General features: G+C 54.1%; 2 protein-coding genes across 5 annotated transcripts in view; both read right to left on the bottom strand.

Moving 5' to 3' along the window:
• Window positions 1–1,353: 1,353 nt before the first annotated feature.
• SLC27A3 (solute carrier family 27 member 3) lies at window positions 1,354–6,056 on the bottom strand. 4 transcript variants are annotated; one of them, XM_021682031.1, is made up of 11 exons: window positions 5,422–6,046; window positions 4,918–5,127; window positions 4,460–4,618; window positions 3,767–3,891; window positions 3,330–3,524; window positions 3,130–3,220; window positions 2,801–2,999; window positions 2,484–2,581; window positions 2,233–2,363; window positions 1,702–1,895; window positions 1,354–1,442 (listed from the first exon to the last, which is right to left on the bottom strand). In XM_021682031.1, the coding sequence occupies exons 1-10, from the start codon at window positions 5,984–5,986 to the stop codon at window positions 1,719–1,721; spliced, it is 1,950 nt and encodes a 649-aa protein (XP_021537706.1). In that variant the 5' UTR covers window positions 5,987–6,046; the 3' UTR covers window positions 1,354–1,442; window positions 1,702–1,718. The 4 variants fall into 4 exon arrangements, with proteins under 4 accessions (XP_021537706.1, XP_044772123.1, XP_044772122.1 ...); XM_044916188.1 differs by lacking the exon at window positions 1,354–1,442 and having other exon boundaries at window positions 1,450–1,895; window positions 5,422–6,056; XM_044916187.1 differs by lacking the exon at window positions 1,354–1,442 and having other exon boundaries at window positions 1,450–1,790.
• Window positions 6,057–6,539: 483 nt separating this feature from the next.
• The window catches only part of INTS3 (integrator complex subunit 3), a 41,785-nt gene continuing 21,464 nt past the window's right edge, over window positions 6,540–26,860 (bottom strand). Inside the window, 24 exon segments of the mRNA XM_021682200.2 lie at window positions 6,540–7,989; window positions 8,092–8,248; window positions 8,340–8,412; window positions 8,538–8,638; window positions 8,944–9,111; window positions 10,009–10,057; window positions 10,431–10,544; window positions 10,912–10,987; window positions 11,717–11,785; window positions 12,807–12,960; window positions 15,372–15,491; window positions 15,685–15,729; window positions 16,693–16,796; window positions 17,024–17,078; window positions 17,489–17,618; window positions 17,939–18,058; window positions 18,751–18,857; window positions 19,155–19,246; window positions 19,638–19,717; window positions 20,204–20,291; window positions 21,226–21,417; window positions 23,718–23,815; window positions 25,115–25,244; window positions 26,136–26,280. Coding sequence (XP_021537875.1) covers window positions 7,912–7,989; window positions 8,092–8,248; window positions 8,340–8,412; window positions 8,538–8,638; window positions 8,944–9,111; window positions 10,009–10,057; window positions 10,431–10,544; window positions 10,912–10,987; window positions 11,717–11,785; window positions 12,807–12,960; window positions 15,372–15,491; window positions 15,685–15,729; window positions 16,693–16,796; window positions 17,024–17,078; window positions 17,489–17,618; window positions 17,939–18,058; window positions 18,751–18,857; window positions 19,155–19,246; window positions 19,638–19,717; window positions 20,204–20,291; window positions 21,226–21,417; window positions 23,718–23,815; window positions 25,115–25,244; window positions 26,136–26,280 — 2,545 coding nt within the window. The 3' untranslated portion in view covers window positions 6,540–7,911.

Here is a 26,860-nt window from a genome sequence, read left to right as displayed (position 1 = left end):
TTAATTTTAATGTTTTATTTAACTCAATACATCCAAAATGCAATTTCAACATGTAAGGAATATCAAATAAGAATATAAAATTAAAAAATGCATATTGGGGGGTACTAAGTCTTTGAAACCTGGTGTGTGTTTTACACTTACAGCACATCTTGCTTTAGACTAGCCACATTTCAGGCACTCTGTAGGCAGGTCTAGTGGCCACCATATTGGACATCGCAGACTTAGGTGAAATGAAACAGGGATTGTGGAGAAAAAAATGTGTGTGATTCCATGAAGGAAGAGATGGCTCCTCAGCTCGCCGTCCTGGGAAATGGGCTGAGTTAAGGTTTTTAAGAGGGCAGCCGCAGGACGTGGCCCTGCCGGCCAAGTGACACACCTACCCAGGCCCCCCGTGGCACCCCCCCATACACTTAACTATTACACTCTTTCTGGCCGAATTCGGTGAACGGAATGAGGTAATTCCTCATTTATTGGTCAGTGTGTGAAGTCACCTGCACTGCAGTGTGTACCTCAGTTAGTGTGTTGTTGATGCTGAATTGGGTTTTCTGATGGAGGGTGGGGTAATGCATATGTTCTAGAACAGGACTTAGCCATTGGGACCCGAAGTTGTTGGTGGGGCCTGTCCCCTGACCTCTCATGTTGGGGAGAGGAATTTGAGGGAGAAAGACAGCTCAAGGGAAAGTAACAAAATATGTCAAGGACCCACAGCTCAAAACAGAAGGGACTTTACTTAAAAAATTAAAAAAAAAAAAATCTCCACACCCAATGTGTGGGTCAAACCCACAACCCCGAGATTAAGAGTCCAATGTTCCACTGACTGAACCAGCCAGGCACCCCAACAGGTGGGACTTTAGTTTTAGGGGAAGCAGGAGTTTCATCTAGATGATGAATTTTACTGATGCTTCATTTGGAGGCTAAGGACAGGCCTTTTTCCCTTGGAGTCCCCCGTTCTTCCTGCTGCCACGTGCACACATGCACCGTGAGCCTTGCTCCCAGGAAAGCCTTCAAAGTCTCCTCAGGGCCTGAGGGGCTCCAACCTGGGCTGCTGCTCTGGGAATGCAGGACTAAGATTAGGTAAAATTAGAAACATCTGAGCTGGCGTGCCTCCACCCTTTCCCCCTCACTGACTGGCGCTATCAGAGGCTGTGAGGGAAGAGGGGTGTCTAGAGGACCCTCTTCCTCAAAATCAAACCTTTGTTTTGCCTGGTTGACTCTTCTCCAGCCCAGCCACACCTGCGTCTGTGGGGACAGGCTGGCCGGCCACAGGGAGCAGCATTTCCGTGCCTCTGTCCACTTGTGCCATTTGGTCAAGGCCTCCAGTCCCATAGCTCCCCTGACAGAGCTGCCCAGTGCTCAGGGCGTGAAGCTGGGGTGGGCACACACAGCACAGACGGACACCCACCACCAGGGGCTCTCCAAGGACAGGGATCACACGGAGTCACCTGAGAGGAAAAACACTGCGGTCCAGACGCGGAGCTCAGGCCCACGTAAAGTCAGGGCAGAGGTATGGGGCTCTGTGCCAGGAAAAAGCAGTTCCACAGACAGGGAAGCCCCAAACCGCAGATCAGAAAGACAGAGCTAGACTGGCTCTGGTCCTGTTTATTACAAAATAATGATTCCAAATCTGGTATAAAAAAGACCCCAGACAGTCCCCAGTACACCTGCCATGCCCCCAACCCACAAAGTCGCTCCCTCAGGCACCTGAGCATGCGGGGCTCTCAGATGCGAAGGTCCCCAGCCAGGAGGGCACTGTACCGGGCAGGTGTGAGGGGCAGGTAGGCACCCCCAGCCTGGTCCAGAACATAGAGGGGGTCAGACAGTGTGCTTGGGTCAAAGCCCTCCTTTGTCATCCGCACCTTCTGCTGCTTGAAGGTCTCCGTGGTGGCCAGAGACTCCTGAGGAGGGGCATCAAAAGGAGTTGAAGGAAGGCATATTCTGCCCAGTGGTTCAGGTGAGTCAAGGGACTGAAGTTTGTCAAGGGGCAGGGAAAAGGAGGTATGAGGTCAGAGTTTAGGGGATGGGGTGACAGGGAAGAGAAGGAGACAAGCCTGGAGGAGGGCAGAGGGAATGAAGGGGGGCAAAGGAGTGCATGTCTGGGAAGGAGCTGTTCTTTCTCTTCACGGAGAGTATCACGTGAGGATCCCTGTGTGGGGTTTGGGCGCTACCAGCTGCTGCAGATAACCGGGCGGGGGGTGGGGGGTGGGGAGGGGTGGAGCAGGAGCAGCTGATTACCTGGAGCCTTAGGAATCGAGGCCAGGCATACGGTGGCAAGTTCTCAGAAACATGGGTGTAGAGCTGCACAAGGTCCAATGAGTGGGGGGGACGTAGAACCAGGGCCGCCATTCCAGCTCTGCCTTCGTGCCCTGGTGGTCAGTGGGGAAAGGTCAGCTGTGGACCACCCTCCGGCTTCATGTTCCCTGGGCCCAAGTAATACCAGGTCAGGGCAGTGGGCCAGCTGCCTCCCACCTCCCGTGTCTTGGCACCTGGCACGGTGACTCCGTAGACGTTCACCTCCTGAAGAAAATCCAGGGACTCCAAGGCTTCCGCCACCTCAGTCGTGGCCACGTTCTCCCCTTTCCACCTGCAAGAGGGCAGAGATCCTGGGCCTTAGAAGGTGGGTGGGGGGAAGACAGGGTGCCAGATGCTCACAGAGAAGAAGTGTTCCAGAGGTCTGACAGGAGAGGTTAGATGAGGGGCTGGGTTTGGGTGTGTTTGGGTGCAAGTTAGGGAGATAGGTTTAGGGGCTTTGGGTCACAGAGATTGGATGTCTGGGAAAGGACTCAAAGTCACGGACAGATACCTGAAGGTGTCTCCAGTACGATCGTGGAAGCGGAGAAAACCCTGGTCATCGCAGACCAGCAGGTCCCCAGTGTTGAAGAAAACATCCCCAGGCCGGAAGACATCCTTTAGCAGCTTTCCCCGGCCCAGCTCTGGCCCCCCAGCGTAGCCCAGGAATGGGGACTGCTGGCTCACTGGGGCCACCAGCAGCCCTGGCTCACCTGGCAGAGTCACTGGGGTCAGGGGTGACTGCCCACCTCACCCAGAACCTCCTGCCCCTCACCCCACTGTCTAATCCCAATCCTCCTTTGCCAGCTGCACCACCCCCACCCACCCCACCTGAGCACGAACCTGGACATGTGGCCACACAGTGCCCCTGAGCGTCCCGAATTGGCTCCCCTGTGGTGACATCATAGCGAATCAAAGAGAAGGGGAAGACATGCTGGGGGAAGGGAGACCCAGGCACTGGGTCATTTCAGTTGCACGAGCCCCCTCCCTGCCTGCCCCCACCTTCCATGGGATCCCCAGTTTCTTCCCCACCCTTCCCTTACCTTGTAAAGCCAGGAAGCACGTCCCACAGCACCCAGCTGTCCTGTGTAGTTGAAAGTGGCAACGTTGCCCTCTGTTAGTCCATAGGTCTCCAGCACCTGCAGGGGCCCAAAGCGCCGCACAAAACGCTCCCAGGTGTCCGGGCGCAGCCCACTGCCCACCGCCAGCCGGACCTTATGTCCACGTTCTGCCTTGCTCTGAGATGAGGAGAGATGGGCAGAAAGTTCACCACCAAGACGCCAGCTCCCAAAAGTGAAGTCCTGTTTCCCACTCCCCTGGAGCCCCTTCCATGGTGACCTCACTCAGATATCCTGTCATCCCAGGCCCCTCCCCCCACCCTGCCGTTCTCTTCCAACTCCCAGACCACTGTCTCAGCGTCTCCCATGAAGTGCCCACCTCCCTGCCTGGGCAGCTCTGCCCTGGACCTGTGCCCACGCACCGGGGGCTGGTTGACAAGGTATCGGCATAGTTCCCCGATGTACTGGAACACTGTCACCCTGTGCTGCTGGCAGTCTTCCCAGAACTGGCCAGCCGAGAACTTGGACTTCAGCACCACTGTGGCCCCTGCCAGAAGTGGAGGAGGGGGGAGGAAGGACGGTGAGGTTAAGGGCTATGGGGGCGCCCTGACCACCTCCTTCCCAGACGCTAGTCCTCAGTGCAGTGTGTAGTCCCTGGGAAGGCCCTGCTGGGACATTCAACAGCAGGCCCAACTTGGCCTTCTTCCTTTCCCACCTGTGCCTCAGGGAGGTCAGTGCCCTTTCTCTACTTCCTGCCCCCACATAGTCCGTGCTCCGTACCCTGCCCCCAAGTCCCAACCTTCTCCATCTGCTTCTTCCTGGGCTGACATCCACAGCCCTTCCCCACCCCGACCTTGGAGTCTGGAGTTCTGTGAACCATACGGCCTCCCTAGCCAGTCTGTAGGTTGTGCAGGTGATGCTACTCCGCTGTACCAGGAGCTCTTGGAGAGGAGGCCCTGCCTCCTTCTTCCTCTGGATTCTCTACCCTGAAGGACTCAGGAAGCATCCCGAGGTGTGCATACCACTTAGGTACTTAATAAATGTTTGCTAGAAAAAACATCTGCTGGAGGACTAAAGGTGGGGGTTGGACTGGGGTGGGAGTTGGGGAGACTGACCAATGCCCAAGCAGCCCACAATGCCCAACAGGGAGCCGGACATGTGGTAGAGTGGGAGGGCAAGGTAGATCACATCCTCCTGGTGGGCTCCGCACAGCTGGTAGAACGCCTGGCACTGCAGAATCTTCAGATGACTGATCCGAGCAGCCTTGGGGAGGCCTGTGGGTGGTGGGGGGAGACCCGGGGAAGGGTCTGAGCTTCAGGCCCTGCCTCCCTCTGCCCCTGGTTTCCCAAAGAAAGAGGCAAAGGCAAGGCTGAAGTTGAAAAGAAGGGAGGCCAAGCTGTCCTGGAAATGTGGGAAGTTCAGGGAGGCGGAGAAATTAGTATGATCCTCGGGACCAGCGTGGAGGGGCGGGGGAGGGTTTGGAGGAGTGGCCTGGAAACTGAGGCCATAGTTCCTGTCCCCAGGCCCCCCGCCTTCCTCTGCCTATTTTCTGGGAGGTAAGGCCAGTGCTCACCCGTGGTGCCAGAAGTGAAGATGTACAGGCACGTGTCCATTATGCTCTGGGGGGCAGATAGGTACCCCGGCACTGGCTCATCCACTTCAGCGGAGGCCTCAGCCAGCAAATCGCTGATTCCAGCAGAATGGGTTTCAGGGCCTGCAGCCCAGAGACGGAGCCCCATGGCTCTCAGGGCTGGCAGGTCAGGCTCCAGGGACTCCAAGAACTCTGGATGAGGTGGGAAGGCATAGCTTGGGGACCCAGAATTCTCCACCCCACAGCCTATTTGCAACTCCCCACCGCTTCACTGCTCTTGCGCGAGAAGAGTAGGAACATCCCATCACCGTTCTGGGAACCAAAGACCCAGCTCCATCCCTTCGCAAACCCAAAGACTCAAGTCCCCGAGCACCCTTTCCGAACCCCCTCGAGGAGGCTCGGCTTCCTTCCCCCTCCCCGCCCCCCACCGACGCCCCCCTTTCCGAGGCCGGTCCCTCTCCCGCTGGCCTCGCGCTCCGGCCTTACCTGGCGCCAGCACGAGCGCGCGCGCGCCGCAGTTGCGGAGGCAGTGCAGGAGGGGACCCCGGCGCAGGGCGGCCGGCACAAAGGCTGTGCGCAGGCCGGCCTTGGCCAGCCCGAACCAGAGCCACAGGAACTCTGGGCAGGCGGGGAGGAGCAGCGCCACGGTGGCCCCGGGCGCCAGAGGGGCCGCGGCCCGCTCGTCCTCTGCGCCGCCGCCGAGCTCCGCGTCCCAGCCCCGGGCGCGCAGGAAGGCGCGCGCAGCCCGGTTGCTCTCGCGCTCGGCCTCCGCGTAGCTGAAGCGTCGCGCGCCGTGGATGAGGAAGATGTGTGCGGGGCGCTGCCCGGCCAGTTGCGCGAGGCGCCAGGCCAGGCTGCAGCCCCCCTCGGGGCCCCTCGGGTCGGCGGCGGCCGCGGCCAGGGCGCGCGCTCGAAGAGCCCGTTTGCAGCGTAGGGCGCGCACCGCGAAGGCCAAGTCGGCCGCGAGCCAGCGCAGCCGGGGCCAGAGGTGCAGCTTCCGCAGCAGCAGGAGTGGCAGCAGCAACAGGGGCAGCAGCAGGAGGGCGGCCATGGTGCCCTCGTCCCTGGCGCGGCCCAGAGGCTCCCTTCCGAAAACGGGCCGCTCGCTTTTGCTCGGAGACCGCTCCCTCTTGGGAGCGCGCGTGCGCCGGCACACGCCCCTTCCCACCCAGCTCCCCCCTCCCCCCTCCCGGTTCTCCACGGGCTGGGAGCCGAGGCCGGGAGTGCGTGGGGGGCGGCCCCGCGCTCCGCCCTGTGCGCGCTCCCTCCCAGACAGCCGGCGGCCCAAACCCTCCCAGGTCCCGGTTCAGGTTTTCTCCCCAAGGGCTCTTCTGGCATCTGGCTGAACTGTGGCGTCCCGGCCTAAGGATGCCATTGCTCTCCCCCGAAACTGGCCGGAGAACTCGGCCCCTTGCCCACTTGGCGCTGCAAGACCCGGCCCGATTGCCAGACCCGTGCCCTCCCCCAGCGCCAGCAGCAGCCCCAGGGGATGGGTGGGGGCCCAGCTAGCCAGAGTTCTGGAGGGGCGACTGCGGAGGCCCCTCCTTCCGGGCAAGGGCACAATAATTGGGGCCAGCCAGCGAATGCTTTCCATCCTGGTTTTAATTGGGGCAGAGAGAACGGGAAGGGGAGAGGAAGAGGCCTCCTGCGACTAAGACTTTTAAAGGAAGGAATAACAGCTTTGAAGAAGGGGACACTGGATTCTGCAGGAGCCCTCTGTCCTCCGCCAAGACCTCACTCCTCTCTCCTCCGTCGGCCACCCAGCCTCCTGGGCAGCCTAGGGGATTCTTTTCTGCTGGGACACAGGGGACAGACAGCAAGTGGCCAGACTGTGGAACAAAGAGGGTTGGTTCCTTCTTGCTGGTATCTGAACTCTCCCCACCAGGCCTACTTCTGTCCATCAGAATCCGAGTTGGGGGCATCCTTCACCCCCAAGCAGTCCTCCAATAGTTGATAAGCACACAGATCTACTAAGACTCACTTTCGGGAGCCTCTAGTTTCTTGACATAGAAGTAGGGTTCAACTTCACGGGAGATGATGCCTGGACAGGTCAGTGCCTGGCCCACAGCCCCAGTGGCAGCAGGAAGTCTGGGCAGGAGGGGGGGGCAAAAAGTCCCTCCTGCTCCAGACGGGGGTGTTCGGGGAGGGAAAAGGGGAAGTTCTGAGGCCACCAGGGGAGTGGGGGCAACCAGTTAGGTGCACAGGGTAAGAGCACCTGGGCCAGCAACTCCAGCACAAAAGAGGTTCTGGCTTGTTTTATTGTCATTTAAAAACTTTTAAAACGCGATTATCTCTGCCAAAAAAACAAACAAACAAACAAAAAACCCCAAAAAGACAGAACTGAGGAAATGGGACCATTTGACAGTTCTGTGGAAGTCTCTCTCTGGGAGTCCCAAGGGCTCTGGCCTCCCTCTCCCCCCAGTCCCTGCCTGAACTCTTATGGCATCTGCCCCATGTTGAGGAACAGGCAGGCAGCTGGACCACATCACTGATGAAATGCCCATTTCACACGGGAGGATGGAGAGCAACTATAAAATGCCTGTTAGGAGCAAATCAAGGCCAGACTGGGAACGTGTGGAAGGGGCATCCATACACTGTCTTCACTCCCATCCTGGCCTCTCTGACCAGCAAGCCCCATCTGCCATTTCTCTTCTCTTTGGGAGGCTGGGGAGGGGCAGGGGCTGAGGACCTGCACCAGCCCAGATTTCACACAGCCTCTGGCTTCAGTGGGACCCAAGTCGGTGGGAGCAGCAGTGTGATGGGGCTGGAGGCGCCTGGACAGAAGGGAGCAGGGGCTGGGGCTGCATGGCAGCTTCTCAGGCTGAGCCAAAGGAAGCAGCTCATCCTTCCCACCAGGCGAGCCTTGGGCAGAGGGAGAGGGTGTCTCCCCACTATCTCCCCAGCCCTTATTAACCTCTGATTCACCAAGGAGGGGAGGGCAGTCCAACGGGGGGTGGGATGGAGGAACACGGGGCCTCAGTCACTGTCAGACCCCACTGCAGAGGACCCTTTCCGTTTCCTCTTGGTAGGCTTCGGTTTTGTGTCTTCTTCCTCCTGGAAGAGATGGGGGGGCCAGTCATTAGCCTGAGCAGCTACTAGTCCCAGCCCCACCCGCCCCCAATGTTCCTGCTGCTGAGCAGAGGTGAGGGCTCTCACCGAGGCACTGCTGGAGCCTGACTCTTCCTCAGCATTGGGGGGCTGTGTGGCATTCTTTCGACTGCGGGGGCTGGACAGAGCTGCTTTTCTCCGGCTCTTGGGCGGCTTGGTGGATGAGTCCTCATATTCCTCAGCCAGGGAGAAGAGATCGCTGAACCTGAGAGAAAGAACACACCCTCAGCACATTCCTCCCAGCCTCTTCTCTGTCCTGGGCAGGACCCCTCCCCCACTGCTTCCCAAGGCCTTACTTCATCTTGTGGGCCTCGTCACAGCTTGCCTGCACGTGCTGCAGAGCCTGGAGAATTGGGGTCTGGCTAAAAACTAGAGGGAGGAGGAGGGAGAGCAGGGAAGGAAGGACAGTGAGCGGTCCAGAAACTCACTCAACTCTCCTGCCCCTGCCCCCACCCACTCTAGGGCTGGTCTGAGCCAGGGTCTGCAACGCATACAGTTCTGCTTGGTGTTGGTCAGGTTGAGGCGCAGGTTGTCCAAGTGCTCCAGGATCTGCTCCAGAGTCAGCTGGGCCAGCTTGCTGCTGGAGCTCCTCAGGCTGCAGGGAAGTCACACAGCCAGAGTCTGAGCTTGAGGGGAGGGCTCCAGGAGTGTGGGACACCCTCCCCACCAGGGCCCCTCCTGAAGACAGACGCAGCCCATATGGGGAAGGATGGGGTGGAACAGGGACCAGCCACCGGGCACTAGGGAAAGGGGGAAGGGCCAGAGTGGGCCCGTACACCATGTAGCTTCAGACCACTAGGTGTCACCCACTAACCAGGAAGGAATTGCCCTGGTGATGGCCTGTGGACAGTGGGCAGCCCTCCACAGGGCCCACGTCCCCCCTCTGCCTCTTGCTCCCACCTCTGCCTCTTGCGCGGGAGGCTGTTGTTCTTGATGAGCAGGGACTTGATGTGCTCGGCCAGCAGCTCGTCATGCTTCATGCACCAGTGCCGCAGGATGCTGGTGGTGAACTGGTCATCAGGGTGGCAGGGCCTGCTCAACACCATCTTCACCATCTCCTCGCTGGGCCTGGGGGTGTGAGAGGAGTGGAGGGCACCCTGCTCACACAGCTGGCCTCAGGATCCCCTGGTCTCTCCCACCTACTTACTCCCCAAACCTCAGCCCCCTACCCCCACCCGCGTCGCTGCAGCTTCCTGCTCTCACACCCTCTCCCTCTTCTCTCTGGGCCAAGGAATGCTGGTTTCATCCTTTGCCGAAGCCAGGAGACACAAGTGATTCTTCAGTTTCTGCAGCAGCAGCTGGTATGTATACTGGGGGGCGGCTCACCAAATCTCTCCCACCTTGCCCAGAACAGTCAGGAAATGGGCCAGGGAGGCAAAAGGACCACACAGTATCTAGCCCAAGAAGGCGCAGGGGAGGGGGCTGGCAAGCCACAGCCCTCAACCTGCCCACTTCCTTTAGGATGTTCTGTACCACTTCTAGTCTCTCGGGCAAGAGAGCAGAAAAGGTGGAAGGATGGCAAGAAGGTAGAGAAGATACACAGCTGCTGTCCTACTTATCTGGGCTGTTGGGAAAGTGCCTGTGCTGGAGGGTGGAGGGGCCTCTGCTGGCTCCCCCTCCAGGCCCCACCCCTGTACTCTGACCCAGCCTCCTCTAGGATTAGCCTAGGGTGGCCTCAGCAGAGTAGGGGTGGGGAGCAGGAAACCAGGATGTCCGGTCCCCACCCCCTACCCCCTCCTCCCAGGGCAGCTCCTGGTGGGCAGGGGTGTAAAGTCAAGAGGAAGCCCAGATCCCAAGGGAGCTGCATGTTTGTAAATCATTTTAGGGGAAGGGCAGAATAAGTAGATGTCTACAGTAGAAAAAAGCATGGCCAGCCTCCTGAAGGAGCAGCCAGGAACCCTTTACAGGATGCTCTCTCTCGGTATGCTGTGACTGGGAGCTAGAGTCCCCGGAAGTAGAACTCACTTCTCTCTTCGGAGCTGAAGCAGCAGGCAAGACAGGGCCTCTGGGTGCTCTGTGGGGGAAGGCAGAGGCTGCTCAGAGGGTTGTAGAATTCCAGGAAGAATCTTGGTACCTCTCCCATCCCCCAGTTAATAGCCACTCGAAGGAGCAAGGACAGTCTTCCCCATGGAGCCAGGAAGAACAATCCCTTGCTTCTAGAAAATCCCGAGCGGCCTGAGCCCTAGCTCGTGCCTGGCTCAGAGTGGGCCTGCCTGCAGGACTCATCTGAAGAGCCTAAGTGACTGACCAGGGAGCCTGGCCTTCCGGACTTCGCTGGGAGGGGCAGCAGTGGGTCTGATCATCCAGAAGCCTAGGGGCCTCAGCCTTGCCCCAGAGGGACTGGGACGGTCCTTCCCTCAATTCTCCCTACCCACAGCCCTACTCACCTTTGTATTTGAGGTGCTGCAGGATGGGGATTATGGTCTCCAGGGGGATGTTGTGGGCCAGGAAGAGCTGCCAGGCACAGTACTGCTCAAAGGTCTCCCAGTCCAGGCTCTGGACTGCACGGGACAGAGAAGGGGCGTGCTCGCGCTTGCGCGCTCTCTCCTTCACACACACATAGGGCTAACTCACTGACTAACAGCATCCCAAGCAGGGGTGATACACAGGTGAGGACAGTGACCCCAACACTACAGATACTCTCCCTTTCCACACAAAGCATTATTTTCAAAGACTTCACTTCACTCCTATAGTCCCACCAACCCTGAGCTTAAGCAGATCCAGAAACACTGCCCAAGACCACAGAGCAGGGCAGAGTGATGGTCTACCCCATTCTCAGCCCAAGCCAGCTATGCTGTTACTAGAAAACATCCAGGGCTGCCACACGTCTCTTCCCCCCCGGGGTGCCTGCAGGGTCTGCTCACTTACTGAGTATGTTGAGGACAGAGTCCTTTCGAAACATAACCAGGTTCCCCATCATCACGTGGCAAACCAGCTCCTGGAGCTGAGGAGGAGGAGAAGGAAGAAGGCAAGACCCATTGGTTCTAAAAGAAGCCAGGAAGCCAGTATGGAAAGAGAAGCAGGAGGGCTCACATGGGGAAAAAACCAAAGGAAGGGAAAACTTGGTTTAAAGGCATGGGGAGGTCTCTGAAGGATGCAGGGGCTGGTGAAGAACAGGTGAAGGCTTGTTTGGGGCAAAATAGTTAAAGAAAACCATTAAATGGTTTCCATGCCCTCATAGCAGAGGGAGAATGGACAACTTGTCTACCTCGCCCTAGTTTGGGCCCCAACCCACACCAGCCTGTGCCTGAGGAGGAGGAAAGGGCCCTGGGAGGCTGAGTCTGGAACAGAGGTGTGGGTAGGAGAAAGGCAAAGAAAGAAGGGCTCTTCTGTCATAAATGGGGCGAGTGGAGAGGAGGAGCAGAAATGGGACCTCAGTTCGGCACAAGAACAACACACAAGAAAAGCTGCAGCCTCCGGGGCCCTGTACGTGGTGGAAAGGTCAATGGCCTGATCATTTTCATCCTGAGCCAAGGGGATGGCCAGTTGAAAGCTAAAAAAACCCCACCTCCTAGCTTTCCGTGTGGAACTGGAATACCCAGGAGAGAATGAGCCCCGCCTGCCTCCCTGGGATCCACTTCCCTTCCAGCCCCCAGGCCTGAAGTGCACACAGGTGCAGGCCCCCCTCCCCCACCACTGCCCAGGCCTCCCAGGAGGACAGCTCCTTGTGCACCTGCGCAGAGTCAATAACAGCCACGATCATGTTCAGCAGTTCGCCGCTCCGCAAGGTCTCATCTGGAAACTGGGCAGAAAAAGAGGGAAGCTGGGGCAGGAGTCCAGGGTGCACCCCTTGACTTGAACCTCATAATCCACTCCCCTTTCTTCCCACATGCTCAGGGGATGGCTGGGTTAGCCAGATGTGGGGTCTAACACAAATACCTAAACAAAGATCCAACAGCTGTGAAGCTGGGACTCTAACTCTTCCAAAACCCAAATTTGCTCTTTGTGTGCCCACAGCATAAGGAGTGTGTGTGTCTCAGGAAAGCAATGGGGAGCCATCTAGAGATGGAGCTAGAGCCAAAAAGGACTGGCCATGACTGGTGAGTGCTGTGTGGCAGCAGTAAAAAAAATCCAATCTATATTAACCCTCAGCCAAAGAAGAGAAGGTGCAGAGTGTGAGTGTTTGGGGTGCATGACAGGCAGGCATGACCCCTTCTTGGGGAGGCCAGTTTACCAGGGAGGGAGCAGAGGAGGAAACTGCCACATGCTGGGTATGTGCACCCCTCCCCCTGCAGTTTTTGGCTGAGATCACAGTTCCTCCTGTCATGCCCACACCCCGTGCCCTGATTTCCCTGTTCCCAGGAACCTTCACCAAGAGGAAGAGCTGATACCTCCTCTGATGTCCCAGTTCCTAGAGAAGACAGTGAGTGAATGAGGGAAATGAAAGTCGAGTCCCCACCACAAAGGCCCTGGTCTTTGGGAACCACTAGAGAAACTGAGAGTGAGCAATCAAAAGGCAAGAAGGCCTGTAATGTGTGAACGTGGATTTGGTTGGGGCCTGTCCTGGGTCCAGAGGATGGGGCCAAAGCTGAGAGGCCAAGTGTAGAGGCCCAGACCCCAACTCACACCACAAAGCACAGGATTGGAATTCTGTGGGTTTTAGACATTTTCTAAACTTTAATGGGGGGGCCCACAAGCAGGTGTGGTGCTGGAAAAAAACAGCCTGCCGAGGCCAGCAGGTGTTGTATGCAGAGATGCGCAGTCTCGTGAGCCCAGCCTGCACAGCTGCCCTGCCTCAGCGGCACTCCGTCAGGGGCACTGACCTCTGTGTAGATGGAGGGCGTGAGGTGGCACAGCAACCGCACATCGTCTTCCTGGCAGGCCTTCATGTCCATCATTAAGCAGGTGTGCAGGTCACCCAGCTGCGTGGCCTGGGCAAATGACTCGTACAGGTTCATCTTCCCAGCAGCGGCTTTGCTGCAAGAGCAGTCGGGCCTAAGCCAGCATCCAGCCTCAGACATCCCCCAGGTAGGCCCTCCTCTGCAATCCCTTTGCTGCCCTGATGCTCTGGGCCAATCAGTCTCATGGCTTTCCCCTGCCTTCCTCAAGAGCTTTGTAACTTATAGCAACCAGGACACACTTTTCTTTCTCCCCATCCTTCCCCAGTGCTCCAGGCAGGGCACTGACCACAGTTAATGAAGCTGCTAACTGGTGAGAGTTGAACATAGGAGAGGGCTCAGCTCAGGCGAGAAAGCTCGCTTCCTGATTTCTGGGCTCTGAGCAATGAGGACAACAACACATAGAGGCCCCCACCTCACATGACGTACAAAACAACTCAAAAGGGGTTATAGGCCTAAATGTTAAGAACTGAAACTATACAACTCCTAGAAGAAAACACAGGAAAGGGGCGCCTGGGTGGCTCCGTTGTTAACCGTCTGCCTTCGGCTTGGGTCATGATCCCAGGGTCGTGGGATCAAGCCTCGCACTGGGCTCTCCGCTCAGCGGGAAGCCTGCTTCTCCCTCTCCCACTCCCCCTGCTCGTGCTCCTGCTCTCGCTATCTCTCTCTCTGTCAAATAAATAAATAAAGTCTTTAAAAAAAAAAGAGAGAGAGAAAAAAAACACAGGAGAAAATCTACATGACACCAAAAGCACAAGTGATGGAGAAAAGATAAATTGTACTCTTCAAAATGTAAAACATCAGGGCGCCTGGGTGGCTCAGTCATTAAGCGTCTGCCTTCGGCTCAGGTCATGATCCCAGGGTCCTGGGATCGAGCCCCGTACCGGGCTCCCTGCTCTGCGAGAAGCCTGCTCTCCCTCTCCCACTCCCCCTGCTTGTGTTCCCTCTCTCACTGTGTCTCTCTCTCTGTCAAATAAATAAATAAAATCTTCAAAAAAAAAAATGTAAAACATCTGTGTTTCAAAGGATGCCATCAAGGAAGTAAATAGACAACCCGGAGAATGAGAAAATATTTGCAAACGTTATGTTTTGTAAGGGACTTGTATCCAGAATATATATATAAAAAAATCTTAAAAATCAACAATAAAAAGATGAATAACCCCAATTAAAAAACAGGAGAGGGGGCGCCTGGGTGGCTCAGTCGTTAAGCGTCTGCCTTCGGCTCAGGTCATGATCCCAGGGTCCTGGGATCCAGCCCCGCATCCGGCTCCTGCTCCGCGGGAAGACTGCTTCTCCCTCTCCCACTCCCCCTGCTTATGTTCCCTCTCTCACTGTGTCTCTGTCAAATAAATAAATAAAATCTTAAAAAAGAAAACCACACAAACAGGAGAGGAGGGGCGCCTGGGTGGCTCAGTCGGTCAAGCGTCCGACTCCTGGCTTCGGCTCAGGTCATGAGCTCTGGGTGGTGGGATCGAGCCACGCGTCAGGCTCTGTGCTCAGTGTGGAGTCTGCTTAAGACTCTCCCTGTCCCTGCGCCCGTCCCCACTGCACACGCGCTCTCTCTCTAATAAGTCTTAAAACAAAAACAAAAAACAGGAGAGGATCTGAACAGACATTTCTCCAAAGAAAATATGTAAATGGCCAATGACAAGCACATGAAAAGCTGCTCAATATCATTAGCCATCAGGAAAATACAAATCAAAACCACAGACCCATTAGGATGGTTGTAATGAAAAAGCTGCCCAACAACAGGCTGGGAAGCCCGTGAAAGCACTAGAAGCCTCGCCCACGGCAGGTGGCAACGGAAACTGGCTGCAGTCACTCTGGAAAGTAGTTCGGCAGGTCCTCACCAAGTTAGAGATGGAGTTACCGTTCGACCGGCATCTACTCTTAGGTATATATACCCAGGAAAATTGAAAACCTGTGTCCAGGTAAAAATCTGTATGTGAATGTTCACAGCAGCTCTTTTCACAATAGACAAAAAAGTGGAAACAAATCAAATGTCCATCGCTGGGTGAACGGATAAACAAACTGTGGTATACCTAGACAGTGGAGTATTATTTGGGCATAAAAAAAGGAAGTTCTGACACAAGCTACAGCGGGGATAAACCTTGAAAACATTACACTAAGTGACAAAGCCAGTCATGAGAAACCACACGTTGTATGATTCCATTTATACGAAACATGCAGAGTAAGTAAATCTATAAAGACAGAAAGCAGATCTGTGGTTGACAGGGGTGGGTTGAAAGGGACAATGGGAAGGTGACTGCTAACTGGGATGTGGTTTCTCTTACAGATGATGAAAATCTTCTAAATTAGCCAGCAGCAACAATTATACAACTTGGGGAATATACTTTAAACCACCGAATTGTGGTTTTAAAGCTGTTATTAAAAAAGACACACGGAAGGCCGTGGTGATGCCAGCGGGGGATCAGCATTCGCAGGGGAGGCTCTCCAGGACACCTCCTCCAATGTGGGGACCATACCCACCTGGCCCTCAGGTAGTACAGGAGGTGGTAGCCGATCTTGGGCTGTTTTTGATACAGCTCCGAGAGAAGATCCAGAAGCAGAGAGAAGCTGCTATTGTCTTCCTGCATTTGGCACAAGTTCCTGGAGGCGGGAGGTGGGAGGAAGGGAGCAGAGCTGTATGTAGGGCAGACTGCTGTGGAGGCATGAGCCACCTGTGCCCACTGCATATCCCTCTCCTCTGGAAAAGGAGTCCCATTACCCTAGGACAGAAGCATAGGACTGCTGAGGGGAAGGACGGAAGGCCCAGCACTGTCTCCTACAGCTGGATTCTTACCTAAATATTAGGTAGAGAGGCTTTCCCACAGACTCCTCCAGGGACCTGCAAGAGGAGCGTGACATCTAAGAGTCCACGTGAGTAGAGAAGATGGGCTGCAGGCAGACATTATGGAGGCTAGATGCCAGCCTGCTCCTTTCCAAACCAAAGGTCAACTTCCTGCTGCCCCAGAGGCTTGGTCACAGAGAAGACAGATTCCTAACATGCATCACAGTCTGGGTAGTGACTGTCATTGAAAATGAGATTCCTGGGGCGCCCAGCTGGCTCAGTTGGAGGAACATGCAACTCTTGATCTTGGGGTTGTGGGTTCGAGCCCCCATGTTGGGTATAGAGACTGCTTAAAAATAAAATCTTAAAAAAAAAAAAAGAAAAAGAGGGGCGCCTGGGTGGCTCAGTCGTTAAGCGTCTGCCTTCGGCTCAGGTCATGATCCCAGGGTCCTGGGATCGAGCCCCGCGTCGGGCTCCCTGCTTGGTGGGAAGCCTGCTTCTCCCTCTCCCACTCCCCCGCTTGCATTCCTGCTCTCGCTAACTCTCTCTGTCAAATAAATAAATAAAATCTTAAAAAAATAAAAAAGAAAAAAAAAAGAAAATGAGATTCCTGCCCTTCTGGGAGGGTCCAGGCAAGGGTCCAATCCCACCTACAGCAGCAAGGGCTGGGCACACAGGAAGGGGCCCTAGTCTCTGCCCCACGCTCCGCATTCAGCAGACAAAAATGAATCCTTAAGTGAATCAGCACACGTGAGAATAAAAACAAGTAAAGAGAGGGGCGCCTAGCTGGTTCAGTCGGTGGAACGTGTGACTCTTGATCTCAGGGTCTGAGTTCAAGCCCCATGCTGGGTGTAGAGATTGCTTGAAAATAAAATCGTGAAAAAAAAAGAAGTAAAATAAGTGAAGATTATTTCTCTCAAGTCTACAGCAAGATGCCTCCTGGACTAGGGCTCTAAGAGCATACTTCTGGCTCCCAGAAGCCAGTGGGTAGGTGGAGGGGTCAGGAAAGATAAGCCTTACTCCTCGGTGATCTCCTCAGGCAACACCTCCCCTCGAAAGTGGGCCTTGAAGAGCTCCTGTAGGCAGGAAGCAAGGACAGACAGCTGCTCCGAGTCAAAGTCTTCCTGGGTGGTGAGACAAGTGAGCAGGTATCACCACGGGACCCAAGCCTTACTGCCCCCACGACCCGGAGCCTCTGCACTCAATCTGCTTCCACCTCCAGGATCAACAAAGCCCTGCACCACCAGAGGGGACCCATCTTGGGGACGGGAAGGAGCCAACTGCCTGGGTGGGGGAGTTCTGCGCTGCGTGGGCTAGGCTGCTTCCTCCTCAGGGGATGGGATCTCCTCACCTCTAGGACCTGGTCCACGATTTCCTGCATGACCTCACACTGGGCCTCGGTGTCACTGTAGTGAAGAATTGAGAGAAAATCTCAGGGATGTAAATGACAGCAGAGGGCAGGACACACAACCAGCAAAGCACACTCATGCACAGACAAAACAAAGGAGCTCTGTATGAATCCGGGCTTGGGTCAGGGAGGCTTTAGGGCAGAATTTGCTACTCTCCGGGCAGAGGCCCTAAGGAAAGGAAATCCCCATCATCCCACTTTGGTTCTCAGAGACTCTTGTCCTCAGAACCTACAGAGTGAGAACTGCATGCTGGGGAACGAGGCTGCCTTCCCCCAGCCCATACCCCCCAACCCAAACTGCAGAAGGCACATCACGGAGCTTCTACTACCTCTCCATACTCCCCACCACCCCACCAGGTAGCAGGGCGAAAGCCTGGGGCTGAGCCTCCTGAGGCTGAGGGCACCTACCTCCCCTTCTGGAGCTGAAGCACTTTGTCCCTTAGGGACTCATCCAGTTGGTCAAGGTAAGGGGTGATATCGACTGGCTCCTCCACAACTGTCTCCTTGATAGGGTGGAAGCGAAACTCTCTCTTCTTTCCTGAAGGGAATGATTCAGGAGAGCGGTCATTTCCCCAGACACCAGCAGCAGGGACAGCCCCACACGCCAGGTGTGCATGTGCCCTGGATGTGGACACACCCAGCCTTAGGAGCACACAAGGGCAGGGGCCACTCCTCCTTCCCTCCCTCCTGCTTCAGGGCCAAGGGCAGGGCTCTGCGCCCTGGGGTCCCATCCAGTAACCCTGCTAACGAGACTAACTCAGGGGGCCAAGGCAACAGAGAGGACGCAGAGAGGCTGCTCCTGCCACCTGGTCCTCTTAGGGGTGATGCCACCCGGAGCCCCTTCTCTGCTGTGCCCACCTCTGCTGCTGAGGTCCTCCTCATCATCACTGAAGGCTGCCTCTGCGTTGTCATAGCAAGCCTCATCCTTGTCTGACATGTGGTTGTCCATCTCCACGGAAACCGGCTCCTCAAGTTTGACTTGGGAGGAAAGAGACAAGGCATTTGATGGTCTCCTGTGACCTAACATGCCTAACTTGGGGGACAGGTGGATTACAGACCCTGGAAGGACAGACATCGTGTGCTCACAACCTTCCACGACTTGCAGGGCAATTCTGCCAGGAATAAGAATGGTATAGGAAATGCCTGCTGTGCTTAGCTTGCATCGACAAGTAGGTAAGACCAGGGACAGTCCCAAGTGCTCTTCACTTTAAAACCAAGCTGGGAAGTTCTGCTTGGCTTAAGCCTTACCCCAAAACAAAAAAGGGTGTATGTATATAACTGGGAGCAAGACTTGAGACCCAACATGACCACCTCTTATCAGGATTCAGGGCCCAGGGATGGGAAGAGAGAAGAGTCACACGAAGTTACAGTGAGGCAAACACAAATACCCATGAAAGCCTTCCCTATGGAGGGTAGGCTACTGAGAGAAGACACAGGAGCTGAGGAGCAAGAGAGGTCCGTAAAAGTCAGGTAAGATCAGATGGAGAGGGAGAACCAAGGAAGACAACTCAAAAACTCATTAAAGAGAAAGTGCAGAACAAAAACCTGGAATGGACAGTCACAGAGGTGAAGAATCGCCCCAGGGCGACATACATGGGGCTCCAGGCTGAGAGCCCTGGGTGTCTCCATCCCTCTTCTCAAACAGGTGATAGAATGGGAGGGCCCCATACCTTCCACCGGTGGGCTAGGCGAACTGCAGAACTCAGGAAACTTCTCCCTCAGCATTGCCCGAAGCTCCTTATCCAATTTAGGGTTGTCAAACAGGGGAGCCAAATGCCTGGGGGGGAGCATGAATGGAGGTCAACATCAGAGCGCCTCACTTCGGTTGGGAGAGACCGGTCTATGCCCAACCAGTATAGCTGGGCCATACTCAGACCCCTGGAATGTGGTGACAAGACAGGAATTTCTCTAAGCGTCAAGAGGACATACTCTCAGCAGTCTGAGGCAGAGCTAGTACTTTCTATACCTGTCAAGAAAAGTCAGCAGTGGTAGGACAGTATCTGAACGTGCCTGACCTAGTGACACATAAGAAAACAGCCCCTCCCCGCTGCTTACAGACATGTAAAGTTCTTACGCCAAGACCCGTTTCTCCACAATGTGGTTGAGGGAGGAGAACACACCCTGTCGCACATGGCCCTCCAATGGTGGATAGAAGTTGGGAATGATCTGGAAGGGAAGAAAGGAAGCAAAGAATGAGCACACAACACAGAGTGTTCTGCTGAACTAGAGCTAAAAAGCTGCTTCAGTTTTGATCAGAAAAACACAAGTATGGCTGCAGAAAGGTCTGGAATATTCCTCACCATTCCAGGTTGCTAAAATGGTTAATTCTTCCTAGACCTGGCTGCACCTCAGAGAGACCAGATTCTACCTTAAGTCATTATCCCTGAGGTCAAGAAAGACATGGAAAGATCCCACGGCACATGGCACATGGCAGGAATACGGAAGGGGAATATTCACTAACCTGGGGGGTAGGACCTACGACCACAGCTGCTCCCACGATGAAGGGCACTGGGAAGACCTACTTGCGGGCCTATAAGGTGAGGGGACACACACTTACACGGCACATGAAGTCCAGGAGTGTGGCAGTGATGGCTGGGTGTGGCTTCATGGAGTGGTGCATGACCAGGATGGCCGGTTCTGGGGAAGGTGGAATGAAAGGGCCCCCACATCAGACAGTCTGTGCCCAGCTCCATGAAACAAGGCATCAATACTTACGAATGGTTCAGGAGAAAGCTGTATCCCTACCCCTATTCCCACTGAGCAGACCCAAAAGCAGACAAGCCCTGAAACAGCTCCTAGCTCTCATCTCCCTTGTCCCCAGCATATAGCTTGGAGAATAGGAGTGGTAGGAGAGGAAAAGCAGGGTGTGGCACAGCCCTGCGCCTAGGCCCTCCCCACCGGAAGCCCACGCATAAGCTCTAGGGCAAGTGAGTGAGCGCTTGGCTTCATAAAAGCAATCTTCCTTCTACATCAAGGGAGCACTGGTGAGGAACTATGGAACTATGGAACTGCTCCCGGATAAGTTGCCTCTCCCCGGGCTGCCCTGGGATTTATGACTACTGTCACCAAGGCTAGGCGGGGGCTTGGGAGTTGAGGGTGGTGTTGCCCGGTCTGGTCACATACCTATGTTCATAATGCTATCCTTGTCTGGGCTAAAGAACAGCCAGTCGTAAAACAGAGCCAGCTTGGCATTGGAGGCAGCGACATTTGACTGGAAGACAGAGGAGAAGGGAGGGCTGATTTCGTCAACCAGCTCCCTTCCCTTCAGAAGCACAAGGCAGCCTCCAGAGCCCACATAACTGCCCATCTATGAAATAAATTCACTTCTAGTGAGACAGATGGAACCCCCCAGGGGTGAGGGGCACACAAGTCTGCATAAGAGTGCGAGTGGCCATGTTCTCACTGACCAAGGGGCCAGGGATTGACCTGGGTTCTCATACATCCAGAAGAACACATCCTTGATCCTAGAAAAGGAGCTGGGACCTCACTGACATGCACCCAGACCAGCCCCTAGGCTGCCCGGCTGGGCTCCCCAGGCACATTCCTGACTGAAAGACCCCCTAGGAACAGCCTGTTGTTGTGTCTGAATCAGCACATTCCAAGGACCCAGTTGGGGCAGGGAGGGTGTCAAAAGGCAACTAGAGGCCAGAGAGCAGACAATTTGGAGTTTCCCACCCAAGGAACAGGGAGAAAAATGCTGGGAAAGACATGGCTGTGCCATGGAGTCCCTATGTTTGCATTAGTATCCAAAGCTGATGCCAAAAGGTTGCCAAGTGAGGGTCTAAGGAACACAAGCCCTGAATCTGAGGAAGGAACCATTCAGAGGAATGACCATATATGGTTCTGAAAACTAAAAGGAAAGACGGGGAGGCGTGAGAAATCTGGGCTCGAGGATCGGCAGTAAAGGCAGAGATGGACCTGTTCAACCCCAAACCCAGATGGGGAATAATGAGTGTAGTCCACTTCGAGAGACACGGATGGAGGCTGGACGAAGGCGGAGACATTCAGCAGGAAGAAAGTGAAGGAAGGGCCCGTAGGGGTCAGGAGGCCCAGAGAGGCAGGAAGAAGCATGGAAATAGGGGGAACTCAAGGGAAGAGGACTCTTCACCACCCAAGAGCCTCCATCCCACAGCCCAGCCCCTCACCGTGCATGTTGTCAGGAGCCAGCCAATGATAGCCCATCGGGGCAAGATATCTGAACTCAGCACTTCGTTAGAAGGGTGGACAACCCCACAGATGTAGCGAATGAGGTCACAGCGGAGAGACTGACTGTCTGGGGTTGACAGGTACTGGCGCTGGAACCAATCCTGGTAACGCTTTTGTTGACCAAACCGCACCTGGAGGAAGGGGGCGTTGGAGAGAAACTCGGAAGGAAGGGTGTGGTCTCTGGGCAGAGGAAAAGGACACTAGGCTTGACCCAGACTTCAATCTCTTCCCTCCATTCATTCATTAACTCACTTTCTTCTTGACTTCTCCTCCGTTGGGAAGACTTCCTGATTTAAATAGTCCTTGACTGAAAAAAGTGCCGAGACTCTTTCTCACTCACCTCTTGTGCCAGGGATGCCTTCATTCCTGCCACCCACCTAATGTCCTGAACATTTACCCCAACTGTGACTGCAGCCCATTTTTGGCTCCTTTCTCCTGTTCTGGTCACAGAGGCTCTAGTCCTAAGCATCATCTTTTCTTATCTTGTAGAGCCCCTTGTGGCCAACAAGGAGTGTTCCTCGAGAACAAGAGTGGAGCCCGTTTGCCACTCGGCACTGACAGAGCTTTCTGATGTTCAGCAACCTACGGGGTCACTATCCCAGGTACACAGACTCTCCAAACCTTCTTGCAGCAACTCCTTCCCCGATCACACTCTAAAGTGGTACAATAGCAACACTAGGTAAGAGAGATGTGGTTTTCTCCCCTTTTATTCCCCAAATTCAAACAAAACAGCGAGGAGAAGGAATAAATAGAAAGAAACGGGCGCCTGGGTGACTCAGTCGGTTGAGCATCTGCCTTTGGCTCAGGTCATGATCCTGGAGCCCTGGGATCGAGCCCCGCATCAGGCTCCTGCTCAGTGGAGAGTCTGCTTCTCCCTTTCCCTCTGCCCCTCACTCTGCTCACGCTCTCTCTCACGAGTACGCTCTTTCTCAAATAAACAAATACAATATAAAAAAGAAAAGAAAAGAAAGATACAACTAGATCAACACTGTCCAGTAGAACTTTCTGCAACGATGGTGCCTACTGAGCACTTAAAACGTAGCTAATGCAACTGAGGTACTGAATTTTTAATTTTACCTAGCTTTAATTACTTTATTTATTAAAAAAAATTTTTTTTAACATTTTATTTATTTATTTGACAGAGAGAGACAAAGCGAGAGAGGGAACACAAGTGGGGGAGTGGGAGAGGGAGAAGCAGGCTTCCTGCCAAGCAGGGAGCCCGATGCGGGGCTCGATCCCAGGACCCTGGGATCATGACCTGAGCCGAAGGCAGATGCTTAAAAACTGAGCCACCTAGGCGCCCCTAAAAAAAATTTTTTTTTAAGATTTCATTGTCAGAGAGAAAGAGCGAGCGAGCATGAGCAGGGGGAGGGCCAGAGGGAGAAGCAGGCTCCCTACTGAGCCAGGAGCCCAATGGGGGACTCGATCCCAGGACCCTGGGATCATGACCTGAGCCGAAGGCAGACACTTAAGTGACTGAGCCACCCAGGCGTCCCTAAAAAATTTTTTTTAAAAGATTTTATTTATGTATTTGTCAGAGGGGGAGTGGCAGGCAGAGGGACAAACAGATCCCCCCCCGAGCAGGGAACTAATGTGGGACTCGATCCCAAAACCCTGGGATCATGACATGAGCCAAAGGCAGATGCTTCACTGACTGAGCCACCCAGGCGTCCTCCTGCAAATTTTTTAAGATTTTGTTAAGTCATCTCTACATCCAACGTGGGGCTTAAACTCATGACCCTGAGATCAAGAGTCACACGTTCCACCAACTGAGCCAGCCAGGTGCCCCTCGCTTTAACTACTTTAAGCTGTAAATCATGGTTAGTGGCTACCACATGGGATAGCACAGATCTGGACAGCTCTCCGGCATGACTCAAGAGAACAAAAGTGGACTAGGCCAGTAGCTTCCCAAGTCCAGACTGGCTGTAGAGGAGCCGTTGCCTGGAAACTCTCTGTTAAAAACATAGATTCCTCAATCAGATTATCTGGGAGACTAGCATCTAGGAAGATGTATTTTTAACATGTTGCTCAAGCAATTCTGTCATAACTCAGCCATGTTTGGAAACCAAAAGGCCATAGCTCTCTTCCTGAGAACTCACGTGCAGCCCAAGGAACAGTGGGTTTCCCAGAATGAACACTCTACCCTCTTACAGCACATTTCACACTTGTAAATTACATAATTTGTGTATAATTATTGGTTTAACGATGGTTTTAGACAGACTGGAAGCTTCACAAGAGCTCCAACTGGATGTACCTCTTTTACTAAACCCTGTATTCCCAGCTCATAGCACCCCGCCCAATGCCAGGTAGACTGGGTACCCACCTGACCACCACTCTGCCAGTCAGCACTCAGGGGTAAGGCATCTGCAGGCTGGAGGAAGAAGCCCAGCCAACCTGCAGCTTCTGTTCCTGCTGCAAAAGGTTAGCTTACCCGGGAGGTCATGAAGAGGAGCTTAGTCTCCATGTCTGGGGTTAGACGACATGCTAGGAATTTCCGGGATGTTCTTGACTGAAGAAGCTGCAGGATACCTGAACGAAGTGTGTAAGGGAAGAGAAAAGAGACAAGCCTGAGGACCAGAAGGAAAGAAGGCAGGTGGGGAACCTGGGCCAAGTTCTGATGGCCAGTGGTCTTGCTCTTGGGGAAATTCTAGGACAAGACCAAGAGAGTTGTCAAGCACAGATACAAGTGGGGTTCTAACCAGCAATGCCATGTTCTGCTCCAACCAACCACCATCCCCAGGACCCAAATATATTCCTTCTCTTCTGCTCCTGGCCATCCAGAGCCCCCTACTCACATTATTCCAGTTGGCAACCTGTGGGAAAGTTAGGGGAAAGCAGGGGAAACCCTAGCCTCTCTTCCTGCTCCTGATGGTCCCATCCCTGGGTCCTGGGATCAATGTTGTGGTATAAGCAGGGACTCTGGAGTCAGACAGACCTGGATCCAAATCCTGCCTCTGACACTCACTAGCTGTGTGGCCTTGGGCAAATTACTTAATCTCCTTGAACCTCATTTTCTTTATCTGTAAGTATGGAAAGTAAAATATCCATTTTACAGGGTTGTCCTGAGGATTAAATGAGTTAACATACATGTGTCTACCACACAGTAAGCACTCAAAACAACTCAACACATGTTTAATATAAGAGCAATACAACATAAAGGAGAACCGGGACTTTCCTCTCCTTCCTGACTCTCCAGGGCCTAGACAATTGTTTCCGTGTGCACACCCATGTACATGCACACACACGATCTACATATACACACACATACGTGCTGGAGGTGGGATGGGGACCCTGAGAAGGGGAAAGAGCTATCAAAAAGACCTTGTCAGGGAGAGGCACACAGAGGCTCCCTCCGCTGAAGAGAATTTTGGCTAAGCTGGATCCTTGGAATTCAGAGGCAAGACTGCTCCCAGGGAAAAGCATTCACTTAAAAGGCTAATCCCAGCCTCTCTGCTGACTCAGTCTCACGAGCTGACCTCTGACTCCCCTGCTGGACCCAGTGAGGCTGGAAGCTGGTCATCAGCTCACCTCCCAAGCCAAAGAGCTGCAGGGAGAGGAGGATGATGATCACAGTTCTGTCTCAGTTTTTCTTAGGAGCAATGGCAGCTGGAGTCTGCCAAGCAGGGGCTATCTGGGAACCACATGAATTATTCTATCTCTGCCATTCCCACATTCAGCCGTACTTGGCAGAGCCTGCCTAGTCCCAAGCTTCCTATATCTGGCTGTCAAAGCCTTTCCTACCCTCCAGCCTCTACCCTCTGGATTCACACAGCACACATACACTGACCTCCCAACTCCCAAGGGCAGGATGCCCTGGTCCTTACTTACCTGTGAACTGAGGACTTAAGGCCTGAGGGTTATGGATAATATCTTTCCAAAGCAGTTCAAATTCTGGTATCCTAGCAACATTCTGAAGTAGTCTTACAAGGTCCCGGCCAATCATTAAACATTCCATGAACTTGGTGAGGGGAGGAGGGACAGGAGAGAGAATAAAAACACAGACAGTTTACCTGCTGCAGGAAGGACCAAGGAGCAGCTTGTTCTAAGGAAGGAAGGAAAGAGGGCCCAAGGGACAAGAGGGTTTCTTCTGGAACCAAAGGGGAAGAGAGCTGGAAGCTGGAGACTGACCTCAGAAGGACAGGCTATTGGAAACTACCGAAGCCCCGTTGACTTCCGCCTGAATCTCTTCCCCTCCCCTCCCATAATGGTTGTGATCCAGATGGAGAGAGACCATTCTAAAAGGACAGGACTGGCAAGCTGAGCCCGAGTCCAACAGAACAATCTCTGGTAATGGAAATGATCTCCACCTCTATGCTGTCCAAAAGGATAACCATTAGCCACACATGTGGCTAATGAGCACTTGAAATGTGGCTAAGTCAACTAAGCAACTGAATTTTTAAATTTTATTTAATTTTAATTAACTTTGATCTAAATTGCCACATATGGGAAGTGGCTACCACGTAGAGATCCTAGCTCTGGGATCTCTCTCGGGAGACCTGACAGTGGACAAGTCACAATCCCACTTGACCACAGCCATCACCCAGGTGGGCAGGTGGGGAGGATGATATAATAGTGGCAGCTTACGTCTGTGGTGTGCAACAGTGTCTACGAAGCTGACCAGGAGAATCCCTAGGAGGCCGGTCCAACAGACAGCATTTCTAGGAGCCAGGGCTATTCTGCATGGATTCCCCACCTCCCCCCTTCCTCTGTCTCAGAATGATGAAAAAACACCAGGTCTTGAACCACCTCTTTCTCTTTAAAATGACATCTCTTGGCCTAGGTCACCTCACAAAACTCACATAGGTGTCCCATCCTGGGTTTCACTTGCCCACACTGTTTTCATCCTTACCCGTTCCCGAAGCAGGGACATGCAAAAGTCCACCTCCTTCTGCCGCAGGGCCTGGAGCTGGGCAGTCCCGTGGTGGTCGACGATGAGGCGGAGGTATGTGTAAACAGCCATGGCAATGAGGATGCTGCTCTTCAGCACCCACTCCCTGCAGAAGTTGCGGGGGGGGGGGGGCACCTGACACCCGGGCTCTGTCCAGGCCTGTTCACTCTCCCAATTCACTCCCACACGTGGCTCTGGGGCCTCAGCAATGGCTGGTGATTAGCACTGGGAGGAGGTTCTTTGATTCCTTGACTGCTTGCTCATTACCCATCCTGGACTATCAATTGTCTAAGGTAGTGACAATTTCCTACTGCTCCACCAGGTGCCCAATAAAGATAAGCACTGAATGAAAGCAATCTCTCTTTTCCACATAACTACTTAGCTTCCGATAAGGTAACCCTTCGTTGATTCACTATTCAAACATTTACTGAGTGCCTATCATGTGCCAAGCACCATGTGAGGTACTAGGGACAGAGAATACACCATAGCTTCTCTACAGCTCAGAGAATAGGAGAAAGAGGTTCTAGAGGCAACCCTAAGTCAGCAGTTCTTACAGTGTGGAACGAGGACTGTCAGGGGTTAAGACCCTTTGGAGACCCTTTGAAGACCCTTTAGGACACACCGTGTCAGCCCTTCCATCATGCCTATCATTAGTGGCCCACTACGCTATATGCCTTTCCCTGGTT

This window comes from Neomonachus schauinslandi, chromosome 6 (assembly GCF_002201575.2).
Source record: "Neomonachus schauinslandi chromosome 6, ASM220157v2, whole genome shotgun sequence".
NCBI lineage: Eukaryota > Metazoa > Chordata > Mammalia > Carnivora > Phocidae > Neomonachus > Neomonachus schauinslandi.
Note: the sequence above shows the minus strand (reverse complement) of the source record. Positions and strands in the feature narration are given on the sequence as shown.